The sequence below is a fragment of the Botrytis fragariae genome (genome assembly GCF_013461495.1).
Source record: "Botrytis fragariae strain BVB16 chromosome Unknown tig00000000, whole genome shotgun sequence".
Taxonomy (NCBI): domain Eukaryota; kingdom Fungi; phylum Ascomycota; class Leotiomycetes; order Helotiales; family Sclerotiniaceae; genus Botrytis; species Botrytis fragariae.
This window is the reverse complement of record NW_023500986.1, coordinates 2,305,235-2,321,190: the sequence shown is the minus strand read 5'-3', so window position 1 is coordinate 2,321,190 and position 15,956 is coordinate 2,305,235. Positions and strand designations below refer to the sequence as shown.

General features: G+C 43.5%; 7 protein-coding genes across 7 annotated transcripts; 4 read left to right on the top strand and 3 right to left on the bottom strand.

Moving 5' to 3' along the window:
• Window positions 1-1,525: 1,525 nt before the first annotated feature.
• Window positions 1,526-2,162, bottom strand: Bfra_006937 (uncharacterized protein; the record flags this gene model as incomplete). Its single annotated transcript, XM_037337308.1, has 2 exons — window positions 1,526-1,982; window positions 2,053-2,162. 2 exons carry the CDS (start codon window positions 2,160-2,162, stop codon window positions 1,526-1,528), a joined length of 567 nt encoding a protein of 188 aa, XP_037198674.1.
• A 39-nt stretch (window positions 2,163-2,201) lies between these two features.
• On the bottom strand, window positions 2,202-2,561 carry Bfra_006936 (uncharacterized protein; the record flags this gene model as incomplete). Its single annotated transcript, XM_037337307.1, has 2 exons — window positions 2,202-2,315; window positions 2,385-2,561. The coding sequence occupies 2 exons, from the start codon at window positions 2,559-2,561 to the stop codon at window positions 2,202-2,204; spliced, it is 291 nt and encodes a 96-aa protein (XP_037198673.1).
• A 52-nt stretch (window positions 2,562-2,613) lies between these two features.
• Window positions 2,614-3,000, bottom strand: Bfra_006935 (uncharacterized protein; the record flags this gene model as incomplete). Its single annotated transcript, XM_037337306.1, has 2 exons — window positions 2,614-2,766; window positions 2,878-3,000. 2 exons carry the CDS (start codon window positions 2,998-3,000, stop codon window positions 2,614-2,616), a joined length of 276 nt encoding a protein of 91 aa, XP_037198672.1.
• A 1,129-nt stretch (window positions 3,001-4,129) lies between these two features.
• Window positions 4,130-5,517, top strand: Bfra_006934ia (putative integral membrane protein; the record flags this gene model as incomplete). Its single annotated transcript, XM_037337305.1, has 4 exons — window positions 4,130-4,172; window positions 4,219-4,551; window positions 4,602-5,256; window positions 5,361-5,517. 4 exons carry the CDS (start codon window positions 4,130-4,132, stop codon window positions 5,515-5,517), a joined length of 1,188 nt encoding a protein of 395 aa, XP_037198671.1.
• Window positions 5,518-5,950: 433 nt separating this feature from the next.
• Bfra_006933 (putative thiamine biosynthesis protein (thi-4) protein) lies at window positions 5,951-8,366 on the top strand (the record flags this gene model as incomplete). The annotated part of the gene is made up of 12 exons (XM_037337304.1): window positions 5,951-6,003; window positions 6,071-6,252; window positions 6,335-6,417; window positions 6,468-6,852; window positions 6,905-7,064; window positions 7,111-7,261; window positions 7,311-7,376; window positions 7,428-7,536; window positions 7,589-7,607; window positions 7,657-7,853; window positions 7,914-7,993; window positions 8,215-8,366. 12 exons carry the CDS (start codon window positions 5,951-5,953, stop codon window positions 8,260-8,262), a joined length of 1,533 nt encoding a protein of 510 aa, XP_037198670.1. The 3' UTR covers window positions 8,263-8,366.
• A 438-nt stretch (window positions 8,367-8,804) lies between these two features.
• Window positions 8,805-11,464, top strand: Bfra_006932 (putative atp-dependent rna helicase dbp2 protein; the record flags this gene model as incomplete). The annotated part of the gene is made up of 8 exons (XM_037337303.1): window positions 8,805-8,917; window positions 9,124-9,176; window positions 9,229-9,372; window positions 9,434-10,402; window positions 10,451-10,558; window positions 10,998-11,126; window positions 11,178-11,333; window positions 11,412-11,464. The coding sequence occupies 8 exons, from the start codon at window positions 8,805-8,807 to the stop codon at window positions 11,462-11,464; spliced, it is 1,725 nt and encodes a 574-aa protein (XP_037198669.1).
• A 2,466-nt stretch (window positions 11,465-13,930) lies between these two features.
• Bfra_006931 (uncharacterized protein) lies at window positions 13,931-15,152 on the top strand (the record flags this gene model as incomplete). Its single annotated transcript, XM_037337302.1, has 2 exons — window positions 13,931-14,142; window positions 14,210-15,152. The coding sequence occupies 2 exons, from the start codon at window positions 13,931-13,933 to the stop codon at window positions 15,150-15,152; spliced, it is 1,155 nt and encodes a 384-aa protein (XP_037198668.1).
• Window positions 15,153-15,956: the final 804 nt, after the last annotated feature.

Here is a 15,956-nt window from a genome sequence, read left to right as displayed (position 1 = left end):
TTACACCATTTCTAATATACCCAGGGGTTTCTTTTCTCTTTAATTCGGATAATTGACGGATATAAGAATTGATACCCTATGTACTTAGTTTGCCTTTATATATTTTATATGTATATAGGCGTGTGCATATTTTCGTCACCTATGGCGATAGGAGGAATTTATCAAACAGATATTGGGGAAAATTAGAGCTTATACAAAATTTTTTACTTTAACATGAGTTTTGTGTATACACCATTGAGCTTGTTCTTTGAAGTTTTCTGATGCAGATCGATGGATGAGTGAGCTCTGCGGCTATTCATGACACATCGTCTCGACATTGGCAGGTGGAATTCAAGGAAGTAACCTTTCGCGCATTGATTGACATTTACCGTATTCAATGAATTACTAGTTCGATTCCGCATTTCAAAAAGCAGTTATGGATCCAGTTGTGGCTTTGCCGGCTTTGAAATCTTAATGGTCGTCAAAGTCAGCCAGTCAGCCTTGAAATGATTAGATAGCCGCCCGGTGCGTGGGTATTGGATCAACGGGGAAATGTAACATACTACCTTTTGACAGTAATTCGAGTTGTGGATTGAGAACTCTCGTTATTCGATGCTTCTCCATATGGTTAGATCTTTATAGGCTTTCAAATGCTTCATGATACCGCTCCACCAAATGTGTATGCCAGGGTACTCTCAAGCTAGATCTCGCACATCTCTAGTTTGAGAAGATTGGCCCTAGACTTATCGCTCAACTTACCTGAATTGCCATATTGTATTACAGAGATATGAATGTGATGTTCTGCGGTAGCCTGGTAGGAACAATGGGCACAGCCCATCATAAGGACACGGTAAAGAATAGCTGAAAATGCAGCCGGCAGATTCGAAAGTCACAACTCGGCCGGCTGTTTCGTTCCCCTCTCATCTTTCACGCCCTGAAACGGGTATCTTTCGCAATGCGAACTGCCAAAACAACGGTGTATTGATGGAGGAAGCCATGCTCAAGTCGACAAAGGGTGTCCAGAAATTGATACGGACCTGCAGTTGTGGAGCTATCTAGAGTATTCGGCTGGCTTGAATGATCGAAATCCTTCTTCGTGGATCTGAAGTTCTCTCAACATGGATGGTAGGTAAGCATACGATAAATTTTGATTGGGAGATGGTACAGGTTTGCAAAGTGATATTCGTGGAATGGATGGCCTCTTCACACATGCGAGAATAGATTTTTGATGATAAATGAAGTAAATAATTAAAAATATACAAATTCAAGCTTGAGAAACACGAATCCCATATTTAAAATTTGTAAATTCTAGTATTTCAGTATATTGCTAGTAATATTGAAGCGGTGATGAGAACCTGTGCATCAGATTCAGGAGATGGAGGCTATACTGAGGTACTGGAAGGGGGATGTTGAGGATATGTGTCGAAAGGGTGGGTGAATGGAAGGACAAGCGCGCATTATTTATGTCGAAAAGTTTAAGCTCGGAATAAGTCCTGATAGTATTGAAATCTAGTCCGTATATCAACCCCCTTTCCGCACCGCAATATTAAGAACTAACCACAAAGTGAAAACTTGCCCCTAAAACGATCAGATTTCGCCACGGTAATGATAGCCACATCAAAATCTCTTTCATAGAATCCGTTCGGTGAAGATTATCTTTCTCACATGGTCTGAGGGTCCCACCTCCTCTATGCCAACATTTCCTGTGGAAACGCAATACCAAATTTCCTTTAATATTTCCACGGCTCCTTTCAGGTATCCCTTTTAAATCCTCGTCCTCTTCATCCTCGATCCCATCTTGATCTGTATAATCCTCATTCGGGGCCCAAAAACGAGTGTCTACAGCATAGACAAATGGAATATCGCCCTTCGCTGGACCTTCTAAAACAGACGCAATGTCCTCTTCGTTGACTAGGAGGAAGAAAGTATTGGTTGGATTCAAACCAGAGTCTATATTGTGAGGTGGCTTAGTCTCTCGAAAACCAGGGATGTCTGTAAACTTTCTTTATGGCTGTTAGCATCTATCTCGTGGAGTACTGATTGACCTAGTCCACAAAAATGACAAGCACATACATGTTCAACGAGGGGATATCCGCACCCTCTTCCTCTTCAAACCACCACAACTTTCGCAAGAATCTAGCACCATCTGGATCTACACCGTGTTTCGCTTGTTCCTCCCACATCTTCATAACAAGTGCATCAAACACTCGTCTAAAGAGATCCTAGCGAGTAGAGTCGCATGCATCATAGCATGTGCGATAGGCTACCGAGCCAGTATAATTGACAGGACATGATGAAGCGGATTCTGCTCTAATCACTTCTTTAATCAATTCTGCCTAGTGTCCATCGTCTTTCAGATCAGTATCAGAATCATTCGTAGAGTTCGGGGTTGTTATGTTTGACACGGTGCGCTTTTGTGAGGATGACTGCTGTGGAACTGAAGAGAAGCGCTTATTCAAGCGACGACAGAAACAATGAAAATGAGAGAGGCAATATGATTGAGGAAATATTGAAGTTCGTCTGGAGAGCACTGCTTGGAGAGTATGACGCATTGTTGAGGTAAAGAAAGGCTGTGCAGTCATGGTTAAGGCCTGCATCAATCATAAAAAGGGCAAAAGCAAGAGAAGTTTCATCCTAGAAATTCACTTGAACCGGGTAGGATAGGTTAATCAAAAAGTGAATATACTTTTCTGGAGTATTGGCATGGTAACAATAGCCAGCGACTCTCAACTTGATTAGGTGCATTTGAGCTCTCGTCTCACGTTTGAGCCATCTCTTCCTACCGTTCTTTCAAAAGATTCCCCATATCCATGGTCACTTAATTCCTCTGGAGTTTTTCTTTCCAGTAACAATATGATCACGTATCAAATCCAAAGATAATGTTACTATCAAATATACATTGGGTAGTCCATTGACGTTCCAAAGAGTTATGGAAGTGGGTGGTTGCAGTGCAAAAATTACGGTGACCACGATCATGACGATTGGCTCGTCAATCGTCGTGATGGTGCCAAGTAGCTTCATCTTGGCTACCGTACTGCACTGCCTCTCCCACGTTTGTCAACGGGACAAACCCAGACCGCCGAATTGTAATTCTCTTGTTGTATCACTATCTGAAGCTTCTATGTGGTTCAATGTCACTCAGCCTTCAAGTTCCAATGCCAACAATGCCGGCAAGGGGAGAGCCCGAATCATCTCGTGTGTCCACACCTTGGCTAAATAAGTTATGTATGGAGTTATCCCCGGTTACGTTGACAGCCACGCTTGGCAATCGATCATCCAAAAATTGAGTTCATCATGAAGTTGACATGTCACATCAAAACATTGTTCCGCCGTGGAATGCAGGAACCCATTTCGCTACCGACACGATAAGATCACCAGCATCACTCTTCACATACCCCATCCATTTGGTAAACTGGGGTACGCTTTCTACCTTTCAGTCGATTTGCCCCAGTTAAAAACGGTCTAATTGGAGCTTAAAATTGCTTAAAATTGCTTAAATTTGTTACCCCTGCTTATTACAACCCAAATCAAATGAATACGGCATCTCATGCATATGAGAACATCGCTAAGCTGGCGATTAGTGCTTCGTGAAGCTGTTGAGTTTTCTATACAATTTGAGTTCGAGCTTGTAGCTTCTAGATTACAAGTCAAGTTATGATCCCGGAGAACTTCTTCCCGTTGTTCTCTGGGCCACACCTTGGCCTGCTTGATCATCGAGTTTCTACAAAAGCCTCTGGTGTTACTGTAACATCATCCGGATGTCACAGAGGACCATCTCTATCTCCAAATTCTTGAGGCATGATTCTGCGTTCGTCGACGCCTTCATTCTTCGTTTCAAATACAAATAATGGTTCCTCAAAGACATGTTTTGGGAAGACCACGCAGTAATGTTATCTCTTGGTTAGCTTCTTATGCTCTTGCCAAGAGAGGCTGTGTCGCTGTCTTGATATGTCACTTACTTTGAGTTTTGTCATATAACCTCGTCTTGATATGTCACTTACCTTTAAGTTTTGCCATATTACCCCGCACCAAAGTAGTCTTGATTAACCCTACTAGAGAAGCTAGTGCTAACGAACATATAAACCGTTATACCTCCTTCGTTGTTTCATAAATTTTGTCCTGTTCAGTGAATCAACTGCACATAAATTCAATGATGTTTCTTTCACGCCTTTTGGCTGGTGCTATTCTGGCTTGTGAGTGATATTTCCCCTGCTTCTACAGTCACCGCTAATCGATCAGCATCGATAATATCTGCTCAGAGTGTCTCCTACTGTACGGGTGATGTATGCTTTGCCGTCAACATACCAGCCTCGACTGCTTCGAGTGGCTCGGGAGATATATATATACAGATGAGTGGACCAGATACAATGTCTTGGATAGGTATTGGACAAGGATCCGCTATGAGAGGTGCCAACATTTTTGTAATGTACGCCGATTCGACTGGGAACAATGTCACAATCAGTCCTAGGCTCGGTGTTGGGCATGTAGAGCCTAATTTCGACACTTCTGCTCAGGTCACTTTGCTGGATGGTTCTGGTATAATAAATGGTCAAATGGTAGCAAATTTTAGATGTACGTTCGGAATCAAACCTATTTGGCACCTATTTTAACCATTCGGGCAGGTTCAAATTGTGATAGCTGGAGCGGTGGATCTATGAGCTTCACTGATTCTTCCTCGGCGTGGATTTGGGCCCATAGGACCGGCGCTGCATTATCGTCCAACAGTGTTGATGCAGATATCGGTTTTCATGACGCATACGGAGTAGCCACTTTAAATTTACAGACAGCTACCGGTGGAGAAAGTACAAACCCATTCTTGACGGTTGGATCCGTTTCTACGCCCAGCCAAACATCCTCTGGCGCTAGTGATGCTGCGATTGGGCCATCTGACATATCGAGAGTGACCATCGCACATGGCGTTTTGGCTGCCCTTGCCTACGTTATTCTTTTCCCTTCAGGTGCGATCGCGATTAGGATCTTTAATTTCCGTAATTTGCTATGGCTCCATGCCGGCTGGATGGTCGGCGCTTATATAATCGTACTTGCGTCACTTGGAATGGGGGTATGGATTGCATACATGTCTAATGTCCTCGGCAGCGCCCACTCAATAATCGGCCTTGTTGTGGCCGGATGCTTACTACTTCAGCCTATCACTGGGTTGATACACCACATGTTATATAAGCGTCGTGGTGGTCCCAATGTTGCAACTTATCCCCACGTTTGGTGGGGCCGTGCGGTTATTACTCTTGGTATCATCAACGGTGGTTTGGGTCTGAGGTTAGCTGACAATAGTAAAAAGGGGAGATCGCATACGGCGTGATCGCGGGTTTTGTGTGGGTTCTGTGGGTAGCAGTCATTCTTTTCGCAACAGTGAAAATCAGAGGGCGTCGTGGCAGTGGTATAGATGGATCTGGAGCTTCGGTAATCAGGGAGAAGTCAAGCACGGAAGGATCCTACTTCCACGATAACTCGTCGCCTCCTCAATCTATGCAGAGAACACATGATCCTGCTAGCTTACCTACATCTCATCGTACTTAGACCTCATAACGTTTTTCCAGACGTCAAACCGGGCATTTATTATAGAAGCCACGAGATCTGTCCATTGGGCTAGATGTTAGTAACAACACAGAATGGGTTTTGGAGGGGGGCGCGGGGGGGCCCGGGGGGGGGGGGTGATTGTTTTCATATTGTTTTAGCGAAAATTCGTCATCTTCATCTTGGACACTGATCTTTGACACAGTAAAATTTAACTACATTAAATTCATTGGGTTTTCCATTTAAAATCTTGATTTTTCTTAATTCCTTCAAATCGTAACGAAATTTCAAAGATTCTCACGTGGTAAAGATTGAGGGATGAGTTTCGCTAGGGCCGATTACATAATGGCACTGCATCCTAGCATCCCCGTGAATCCCAATCGATATTGCTCTCTCGCAAACTATAAACAATTTTCTTCACATCACCAATTTCACCATGGGAGTAGGACGGGTGCTCGTCATTGCGGGTTCTGATAGTTCCGGTGGAGCGTTAGTATTCCGGCATCCTCCCCTTCCACACTTTTACCCCGCCACAGACTAATGGTTATCATATCAGCGGAATCGAAGCCGATCAAAAAGTGATTGCTGCACATGGATGCTATGCCATGACTGCTACAACAGCCCTGACGGCCCAAAACACTCTAGGTGTTGAGGATATTCATTATATTCCTGCCGAGTTTGTTGGAAAGTTGATTGATGTGTCGGTTGGGGATGTGGGGGTTGATGTAGTGAAAACTGGTAATCAACCCGATACTTATATTTGAATTGACGATGAGACGATCATGAATCCGGATAGCCTAAATACTGACGATATGTTAAGGTATGCTAGCATCTGGTGAGACAGTAGAAGTGGTGGCAAAAGCATTAAAGAGACATCACGTGAAATCTTTGATCGTTGATCCTGTGAGCTCATTTTCCTAAAAACGATGTACAAGTTGTCTGACATCCGAAAGGTAATGGTCTCTACAAGCGGATCACAGCTTTTACCTTCTACAGCAATCCGCCAGCTACGAGAGCTTCTATTTCCCTATACTACGGTTCTCACACCCAATGTGCCTGAAGCGCAACTACTCCTTTCCGATGCTGGCAAGTTTGTCAAGGAACCTAAGAACTTGGATGACTTGAAAGAGATAGCGAAATTAGTACAATCACTAGGCCCGAAATATGTATTAGTGAAAGGAGGACATCTTCCTTTGCAGAAAGATGGTACAGTGGCGACAAAGGAGGAGGAAAAAGAACTCATGGTTGATATTTTGTACGGAGAGGGAGTCATCACAGAAATCCGGACTAGGTATCAAAAATCGCGGAATACCCATGGAACGGGATGTTCGATGGCTTGTGAGTTTATTATTCATGTATACCTGGTGAAACAGAAGCTAAATGGGAGTAGCCGCCATTGCTTCAAACATCGCGAATGGACTACCCGTGGTACAAGCTGTGAGAAGTGCTTGTCGATATATCGAAGCAGGAATACGAACAGCGCCAGATTTGGGAAATGGTAATGGTCCGATTAACCATTTCCATTCGACTTACACCTTACCTTTCGCTCCGTAAGTCCTTCCAAGCGATACTAAGTCCCTGTATTGATCATTGCAGGGGTCACTTCGTGGAATATCTTCTGGATAGACCGGATGTCAAAGGAGCTTGGCGAGACCATACTGAGCATGCATTTGTTGAGGGACTTGGAGACGGGACCTTACCACTGGAGTCTTTCAAGTACTACCTCATTCAAGATTATCTTTACCTTGTCTGTCAGAGCATTGAGATTTTTATGTATCCAGTCTAACAAATTACAGGTGCAATTTGCTAGGGCTACTGCTTTAGCTTCCTACAAAGCCAAAACTATGGAGGGCATTGCTGCAGTATGAAAATAGACCCTTCCTGCACATGGTGCGTGCTAACTCTCGATACAGTCTGCAGGTATCGTACTTCACATCCATCGGGAGATGGCCCTGCACATCAATTATTGTGAGGGTTTTGGTATGACGAAAGCAGAGATAGAAGCATGTGAAGAGAGCCAAGGTAAGCTTCTTCGCGTTGATAAATCGAGTTAATTTTGACAGTATCGAAATAGCGTGCACAGCATACACAAGGTACATGAATCTTTCTCCCCGATAGCAATGGTATACTGAAAAGTGATAGGTATGTTCTCGATATCGGACAATCTGAGGACTGGTTGGCTCTTCAAATCTCCATGGCGCCTTGCCTTATCGGCTACGGGGAGATAGCAAAACGATTACATGCAAACCCGAAGACAAAACGGGAAGGAAATATCTATTGGAAATGGATAGAAAATTATGTTGCAGATGATTATACGGAAGCAGTGAAAGTTGGATCAGGTATGTGACAAAATAACCCTACAACTCATGGGGATTGGACAGTATTGACCATTTGGGCAGCTTTGCTTGAAAAACATGCTCTGCTGCAGTCACCCCATAGGATAGAGGAATTGGTCAGAATATTTGTTCATGCAACAAAGGTACGCATATTTTTAATTAAATACCTTTTTCAGAGATCGAAAAGCTGCGTACTTCCATACGCTTCCCTTGGCCTTGAACCTGTCTGTATTGTAATACGGGGGTAGCAAACACATTTAGACAACGGGCGTAAGAGAAATACCTACCGTGCAGCACAGAGAAAGCCTTAGAAAAAACAGAGGCGAAAGAGATACACATAGAACATTTACTAATTGCCTTACAGATGGAGACAGGATTCTGGGACATGGGTGGCGGTGGAGGGAAAAAATAAGATGTAGAAACTTCAAGGTATAGTACCGGGTCCGCAGTAGGTAGCTTTAAGGTACGTACAAAGTACGGAGTAGTAGATAGCAACGACGGTAAAAAAGCTTTCAGACGTGGATGTACCCAGTAAGAGGGATAGAGAAAGAAAAATTGCATTCAGAGATTTACAGTATTTTGGAACAATCTGATTGTTTTGATTGGCTGAAAGAAAAAGAAAAATTCAATTGGAGACAAGATCTTATTTCAGGGTCCAAGAACAAGAAAAATGGATAGCGCTAAATCTTGATTGGGCCTAGCTACACGTATTTTACGCTAATCCCAAAGTAATATAGCGTAGCTTCCTTTCTACTTTTTTTTACTCAAACCTCTTCTTTCTCACTTTCCATTACTTCTCAACCTCTTCTCATCAACAACAATAATTTCATCTGCCAGACTTCTTCTCATCAACCCAAGAAGTCATTTTTGCAGTAATCATCAAAACGAATTTCAAATTAACATCATAAACACACACACTCGTCCAATTTCTCACTCTCAAAAACTATCGCAAATATGTCATATGGAGGAGGATATGGTGGCGGCGGCCGTGGTGGCGGTAACGGGTACGGAAATGGAGATTCCTCATATGGCAGAGGCAACTCTTACTCCAATGGACATTCGAATGGGTATGCAAAAAACCTACGAGTTTAGATATTGTTGATAAGTTTTCGCGCATCGCGTTGCATTGTGTTGAGTGTGTGGGAGATCAGGCTAAGGCTAGCGTTTCGCTTTGAAGCCGAAGCCTAATCTCTCATCGCGATCACAACGTAGCACCATCTTATTTCATTCATTCATTCCGACTTGCTGATATTTACTGACGTGTAATTTATAGTGGATCTAATGGATACTCTGGAGGCGGTGGAGGTGGCTACGGAGGTGGCAGAGGTATGCGAACAAATTTTCACTCAATTAAAATCATCACTAACAATTTCCACAGGCGGCGGAGGTGGTGGTGGAAATGTCAACGGCTACTCTGGAGGAGGGGGTGGTGGATACGGAGGAGGTGGTGGATACGGCGGTGGTGGTGCTGGTGGAGACCGCATGAACAACCTTGGTGCTAACCTCCAAAAGCAAAACTGGGGTAAGTTTGAGAAGCTGTTGATGAATATCCTACAAAATAGAATGCTAACTTCCATACGCAGATCTCAACACCATGCCAAAGTTCGAGAAATCTTTCTACAAGGAGGATCCAGTCGTTGCTGCTCGTTCAGAAGAAGATGTTGCCAAATTCAGAGCTCAGCACAACATTGCCGTTCAAGGCCCAAACATTCCAAAACCTGTTGAGACCTTCGATGAGGCTGGATTCCCTGCATACGTCATGACCGAAGTCAAGGCTCAAGGTTTCCCAGCGCCTACTCCAATTCAATCTCAAGGTTGGCCTATGGCTCTTTCTGGACGTGATGTTGTTGGTATCGCCGAGACTGGTTCCGGAAAGACCCTCACCTACTGTCTTCCAGCTATCGTACACATCAACGCACAACCACTTCTCGCTCCTGGTGACGGCCCAATTGTCTTGGTCCTTGCACCCACCCGTGAGTTGGCTGTTCAAATTCAACAAGAAATCACCAAATTCGGAAAGTCTTCCCGTATTCGCAATACTTGTGTTTACGGAGGTGTTCCTAAGGGTGGTCAAATCCGCGATCTCGCGAAGGGTGTTGAGGTCTGCATTGCCACTCCAGGTCGTCTCATTGATATGATCGAGTCTGGCAAGACTAACCTCCGTCGTGTTACATACCTTGTTCTCGACGAGGCCGATCGTATGTTGGACATGGGTTTCGAGCCACAAATCCGTAAGATTCTCGGACAGATCAGACCAGATAGACAAACTTGCATGTGGTCTGCTACCTGGCCAAAGGAAGTTAGAGCCCTTGCCTCTGATTACTTGAATGAATTCATTCAAGTCAATATTGGTTCCTTGGAGCTCTCTGCTAACCACAGAATTACTCAAATCGTCGAAGTTGTTTCTGAATTCGAGAAGCGCGACAAGATGACCAAACATTTGGAAAAGATTATGGAAGATAAGGATAACAAGATTTTGATCTTCACAGGAACCAAGCGTGTTGCTGACGATATCACCCGCTTCCTTAGACAAGATGGATGGCCTGCGCTCTGTAAGTACTATTGTGACATTCCATGTGAACGTTACTAACAATATTTAGCTATTCACGGTGACAAGCAACAAAATGAGCGTGATTGGGTATTGAATGAATTTAAGACTGGCAAGAGCCCGATCATGGTTGCTACTGATGTAGCTTCGCGTGGTATTGGTATGATTAAAACCCCCTTCCCCCTCACAGCAACGTTCAGTAGCCTTTTTAGTGGTGCTTTACTCTCGACGCTTCGGCGCTTCCTAGATTGCGTTATATTGCCCGGGCCCTATCGTGTCTTTCGGTTCTCTAATTCTAGGGTGTCTTGGATCCTTAAGTGTAGCATAACCGTGCTGCGCTCGTAATTCCAAACTCGACAGTACTTTAACAGGTACCAGATATGGAATTGGCATTTCTTGACTTGATCAAGCTGTCTCCAAGACTCCCATCCCAGAGAGCCTGGATGTGTTGGATCACCTACCCTGGCATAAGCCGCATTGGACAGTTTCATGCCAGTCGCCGAGAGAGTATTGGATGCAGTCAAATGCAGCTTCTTCATGAGCCGCCCTGGACCGTTGCTATACCAATTTTTTCTGTTCTTGCTAACCCATCAATGAAGATGTCCGAAACATTACCCATGTGTTCAACTATGACTACCCTAACAATTCGGAGGATTATATCCATCGTATTGGTCGTACAGGTCGTGCTGGACAGAAGGGAACCGCAATCACTCTCTTCACCACTGACAGTATGTTTCCCGTCCGCTTTGAGGTTTACATTGGCTAACAATATTCCCTAGATCAAAAGCAGGCTCGTGATCTCGTGAACGTTCTCACTGAAGCTAAGCAGGTCATTGATCCTCGCCTTGCTGAGATGACCAGATATGGAGGAGGTGGCGGAGGTAGAGGTTATGGTGGACGTGGCTACGGCGGTGGCCGTGGACGTGGTGGCGGTGGTAAGTTATTCTAAATCCTCCTACCTTCTTACTCTTCCTTGTTCCATCAAACGATGGGACTAACAGAGCCGATGGTAGGCAATTTTTCATCTTCTAACGCTGCTCCTTTAGGTGGAGGCAGACGTTGGTAAGATGTCTTATCCCGATCGATCGAAACGGAGTTATAACAGCCACGACTATCGATGATCATCTTTGATGACGACGAAAACACGTATATTCATCCCATGGTCGTTTTGGCGTTTTGGTTTTCTTAAAAAGGGTAGGGAGGGGTAGAATTGTCTTACGTGATTTCTGCGTACCCTTTCAAAAATTCTTCTGTAATCTGATCTTTCTTTCTCTTTTATTTTATGAAAAAATTGGGTGGCATTGCCATGAATTAGACTGAGGGTTGAGGCTGAATGGATGGTATTATAGATTGCTTCACATTTCCATATCCATCTGACGAAGAGATGAAGGCTAGGACTTGTATGTGCTTTTAACTTGCGTTCCTTCTTTCATAAGTAGATTGCTCTCTGTAGCTAGTTTTAACTAGAAAACATCTCATATTAGATTAAAAATAGTATAAAAATATGAGATCGCTTTCTTCTCGATCATCAATGTTTTATAAGACCTTATCGTGTGAATGCTTTTGTACTCTGTTGTCTAAAATGCAGGAGAATTCGTTGGCAAAAATGGCAGGGTCAAATAGATGCTGTGGATTTGGTGCAAGTTCTTGCCAAAGTCCCAGTTAGTGCATGCGCGCACATCCCAGTTTAATCAACTAGAAGAGGAAGACATCATCTAGATGTGGATGAGAAGCAGTACACAAATCACTTAAGCAAAATCATACATATGAGAAACCAATAAGTCTCAAGTAAATGACAAGCTTTCTGATTATTGATATCTTGATCTTAATTTGAATTCAAAACATTGAGAAGCTGATTTGATGTCAAGTATCAAACAGAGTTTTCTTCTTTTGGTGACCCTGTTTTTTGAGTTTGCTTTGTATTTTGAAGAGTAGAGTAGGGGCTAGGGACAAGAAAAGCAAAAGAGATCTCTTTGCTTCTTCATGCATGCTACGTCTCGAAGGTTCTACTTACGCATCATAAGTAGCCATTTTACATGACCTAATTGAGAGCGGTGGTGCTAGAAACCTGACCGAGTCGAGGATTAGTGATGTCCAAAAAAGTAGATTTTGTCGATGTAGCGTATCCAAATGGAGTATGTGCGTGTAGAATCTACACTTCTATGCAATAACTTTCGTTGGCTACTGTGTTTATGCAGTTGCTGTTAGGGTCAGGTACGTAGTATAGCAAGTCTGTGTAATCATCAATGATTTTATCTACTGGAGGAGCTCGAGAGGGTTAGCATTACAATGGTTCAATTAGCGAGTTGGTTAAGGGGGTTGATAGACTCCTAGGAAATAAGATTTTCCAAGAAACATGCCAATTTCATAGATACCAACGCAAAGGTATCCTTCGCTTGTATCAACTAGGATTCTGTGAAACCAATGTTCGTATCGTCAGCCTTCATTGCTGGCACGGGCTCAGCTCACAGTAAGCTGCGCATCGTTGTGACAATCGTGTGCCCTGAGCCTCATGATCGATCCATGGAGAGACACGTTATACTTACGCGACAGTCGTCATGGAATTTGGTAGGTGATGAAGCTTCTTTAGCAGATTTGTGGCAGCCTTGTAAGGTACCCTTTTATGTGGGAGTGAAAAGTGATGCCAAAGTATTCGAGGCTATGTATACACCAGAAACCTACATCGCTGTGAGAAAGTTACCCTTGCAAGCGATGGAGGGTTTTGGTGCGTTATGACGAAGTGTAGATATACCAGGAGAATCAACATAGATCAGTAAATTATTAAGTGCTTGGGCGTCAAGGAGTTCGATATCAATAATAAGAGTATCGAAAATATCAAGAGAGATGTCAGGCCACTCTTATCCGTCGGTGCCATTCTGTGAGGTCCTTGAAAAGCAGATGCCAAATGTGTACAGGATGTAATTTCAAGAGACTATTTGACGAATGAAGTTCCTTTCATCCCCATTCGGATTGTGGTAAATACTCGTCGCATTTCTATCATCTGCGCTCTACTAGTTTCAGTGGAGGTTCCCGGAATTAGATTCGAGCTTTTTTTTTTCGTTACTTATGAACTTACTTGTGAGTATTCTCTAAAAACAGCATGCAAAGTGAACGAACAAGTGCGCCAATAATCTTTCTGTCCCCACCTGGGCATACATTGAAAGTCTCTTAAAATCTTGCTTGTCTTTACCTCCCATTACACCTCTCGTGTGAGTCTCAACTGCACACTTTTTACGTTGTCTTGCAGATTATCATACTTGTCATCAATTACAATGCATCGTGCAACTCGAATTTTGCTTGCACGGCAAACTCTGCTCATGCTCAATTATACCATGGTATTCGACACTATCATCGTCTGTATAATGTTACCAACGCTTGATTCACACAGACTTAGCAACGATTCCCATAGATGCACTATCTTTCCCAACCAGCAAATGACAACTCAGCAGCTGGATTTGAGCCACTGGCAGATCATGACCAGCACTAGGTAAAGGCGATTGAGTAGATGATTCAAGAAGACACCAATTCTCCTATGAAATACACTGGAACTGTAGCATACTATAGATGCTATGAGACATGTGGTCCTGCCCGCTGGAACATATTTCGGCAAGCTTTCGACAAGTTGCTTCTGAAGCAATGGGAAAACGAAGTGAAAGAAGGAGTGGATCCGGAAAATCTCAGAACGCTGTGGAAGGTACGGTCATTCCAGGTAGAAGAAGATACAAGTATGGTTGCATTGAGAAGGTACGTTTCTTTCTTGCCTCCGGCCAAACGTTTCGGCGTTTTGGGACATATGAACTAACTATGGTAGGACATTTAACGATATACCGACAGTGAGTGAGGATATTTGGGTCGAGGATAGTTGTTGGGTTTCCGGCAGTGCCTCATCTACGGACTCTGAATTTATCCCAACGTCGCAATTCTTTCTTCTGATTGATGCAAATGTCGTTGCCTCCATCATCGAGGGTCCCGCAAACGGCGAAATCCTATTTTTGTGTGTGGTGGACCCCTGCTATGGCCTTGTTGAAGACGATGGTGACGATGGCGATCCGGAGTACAAAGGGTATCTCAAGATATCTGTGGAAATTTTCGGAGAATTCTGGAGTAACGTCTCCGGAGGCGATATCTTTGATAGTGAGAAACTAGGTCCATCCGACCTTGTAAAAACGGAGCTGTTTACTTCTGCGCTGAATAAAGATACGTCTAAAGCCGCAACATTCAAACCACAGGAAGCAGATAGAAGAATCGTCGTTGACCATATATTTCAGCATGAGATCTTGTTCAAATTTATTCATACAGCAGCAGGCAACATCAAGACTTTGCAATCTAGTTCGACGCCCTTGCTTCCTACAATAGCCCCCGAAGTTTGGGAACAATTCAAGCTGGAACAGATTGTGAGCTCGGTAAGGGGCAAGCTCAACAATACCAGTCATCACATTCAAAATATTATTGGCTCGCATGATATCCCTACTGCGTTATTTGGTCTTGGGAAACATATATTTTACATGAAAGTTCTGTTTCACAGCCCTACAATTCGGAACTTTGTCGGGAAGAATGCATGGAGTGATCTCTCGCAGCAAGAAAAGGTAGAAAAGCTCGGCGAAATGATGGCAGTATATAAAAACATGAATTATAATGCCGCAATTTTGCAACAGAAATACGCAAACATCTCATTAGAACTTGCTGCGTTCGAATCGCATGCTCAAACTCAAGCTCTGGTGGATTGGTTCAGGCTTTTCGTCGATGGCATGTGATTAGCGAACAAGTAAGTTTGCCACAACGAAGATAACAGAGATGATTGACGACCTTGACGATATCAATACGTGGGAGCGTGAGACGAATAAACAGAGATTGGAAGATGTTCGAGCTGAAGCCTGCAACGTAATGAGTAGTCTTTGGTTGTATAGCCCGCTTGGAAGTTGAAAACCAAGTCGGCTTATGTCCCTCATCTCGAAATGGCCAGGTAAGTTTTAACTCAACGGTTGATAACAATAAAACATTGTATTCAGCAAGAGATATTTGGTGGTAATTGAATGCAAAAACAATTGAATGTAGCAGATGAAACTGGCCTACCTAGTAGGATTGTCTTCCCATGACCCAGCGAATCGCCCCACTGCTGAATTTGCCAAAAAAAATATCTAACCGGATACAATATCGCACCCAGGACAAGTCGGACAATATCCATCTAAATTTCGGTACCGATGAGGAGGGCCGGTCATTCCTTTACCGATTTGTTGATCGCCAACCAGTATTGATCTTGGCGACCAACACAAAATCAACGTACAATCTTTATGCCTGCTTCGCCTGCTTCGCCAGTCAATACGCGGCAATTACTAAATCTTTTCCACCTTATTGTGGATGTATCTAGTGCGCCGACACTAATCTGGAGCTTGGTTTAGCATTTGATCTTTGTGACAACTCTAATCTTATGCTTCAACTGGGTGAGTGGGACCAAAGGGTTTCTTCGGTTCAAGAGGTGGAAGGATGGACCCGTATATGAGAATGAGAAATCTTTAACTTGTCATTGGAACTTCACGGGATGAATGAACTAGCAAAAG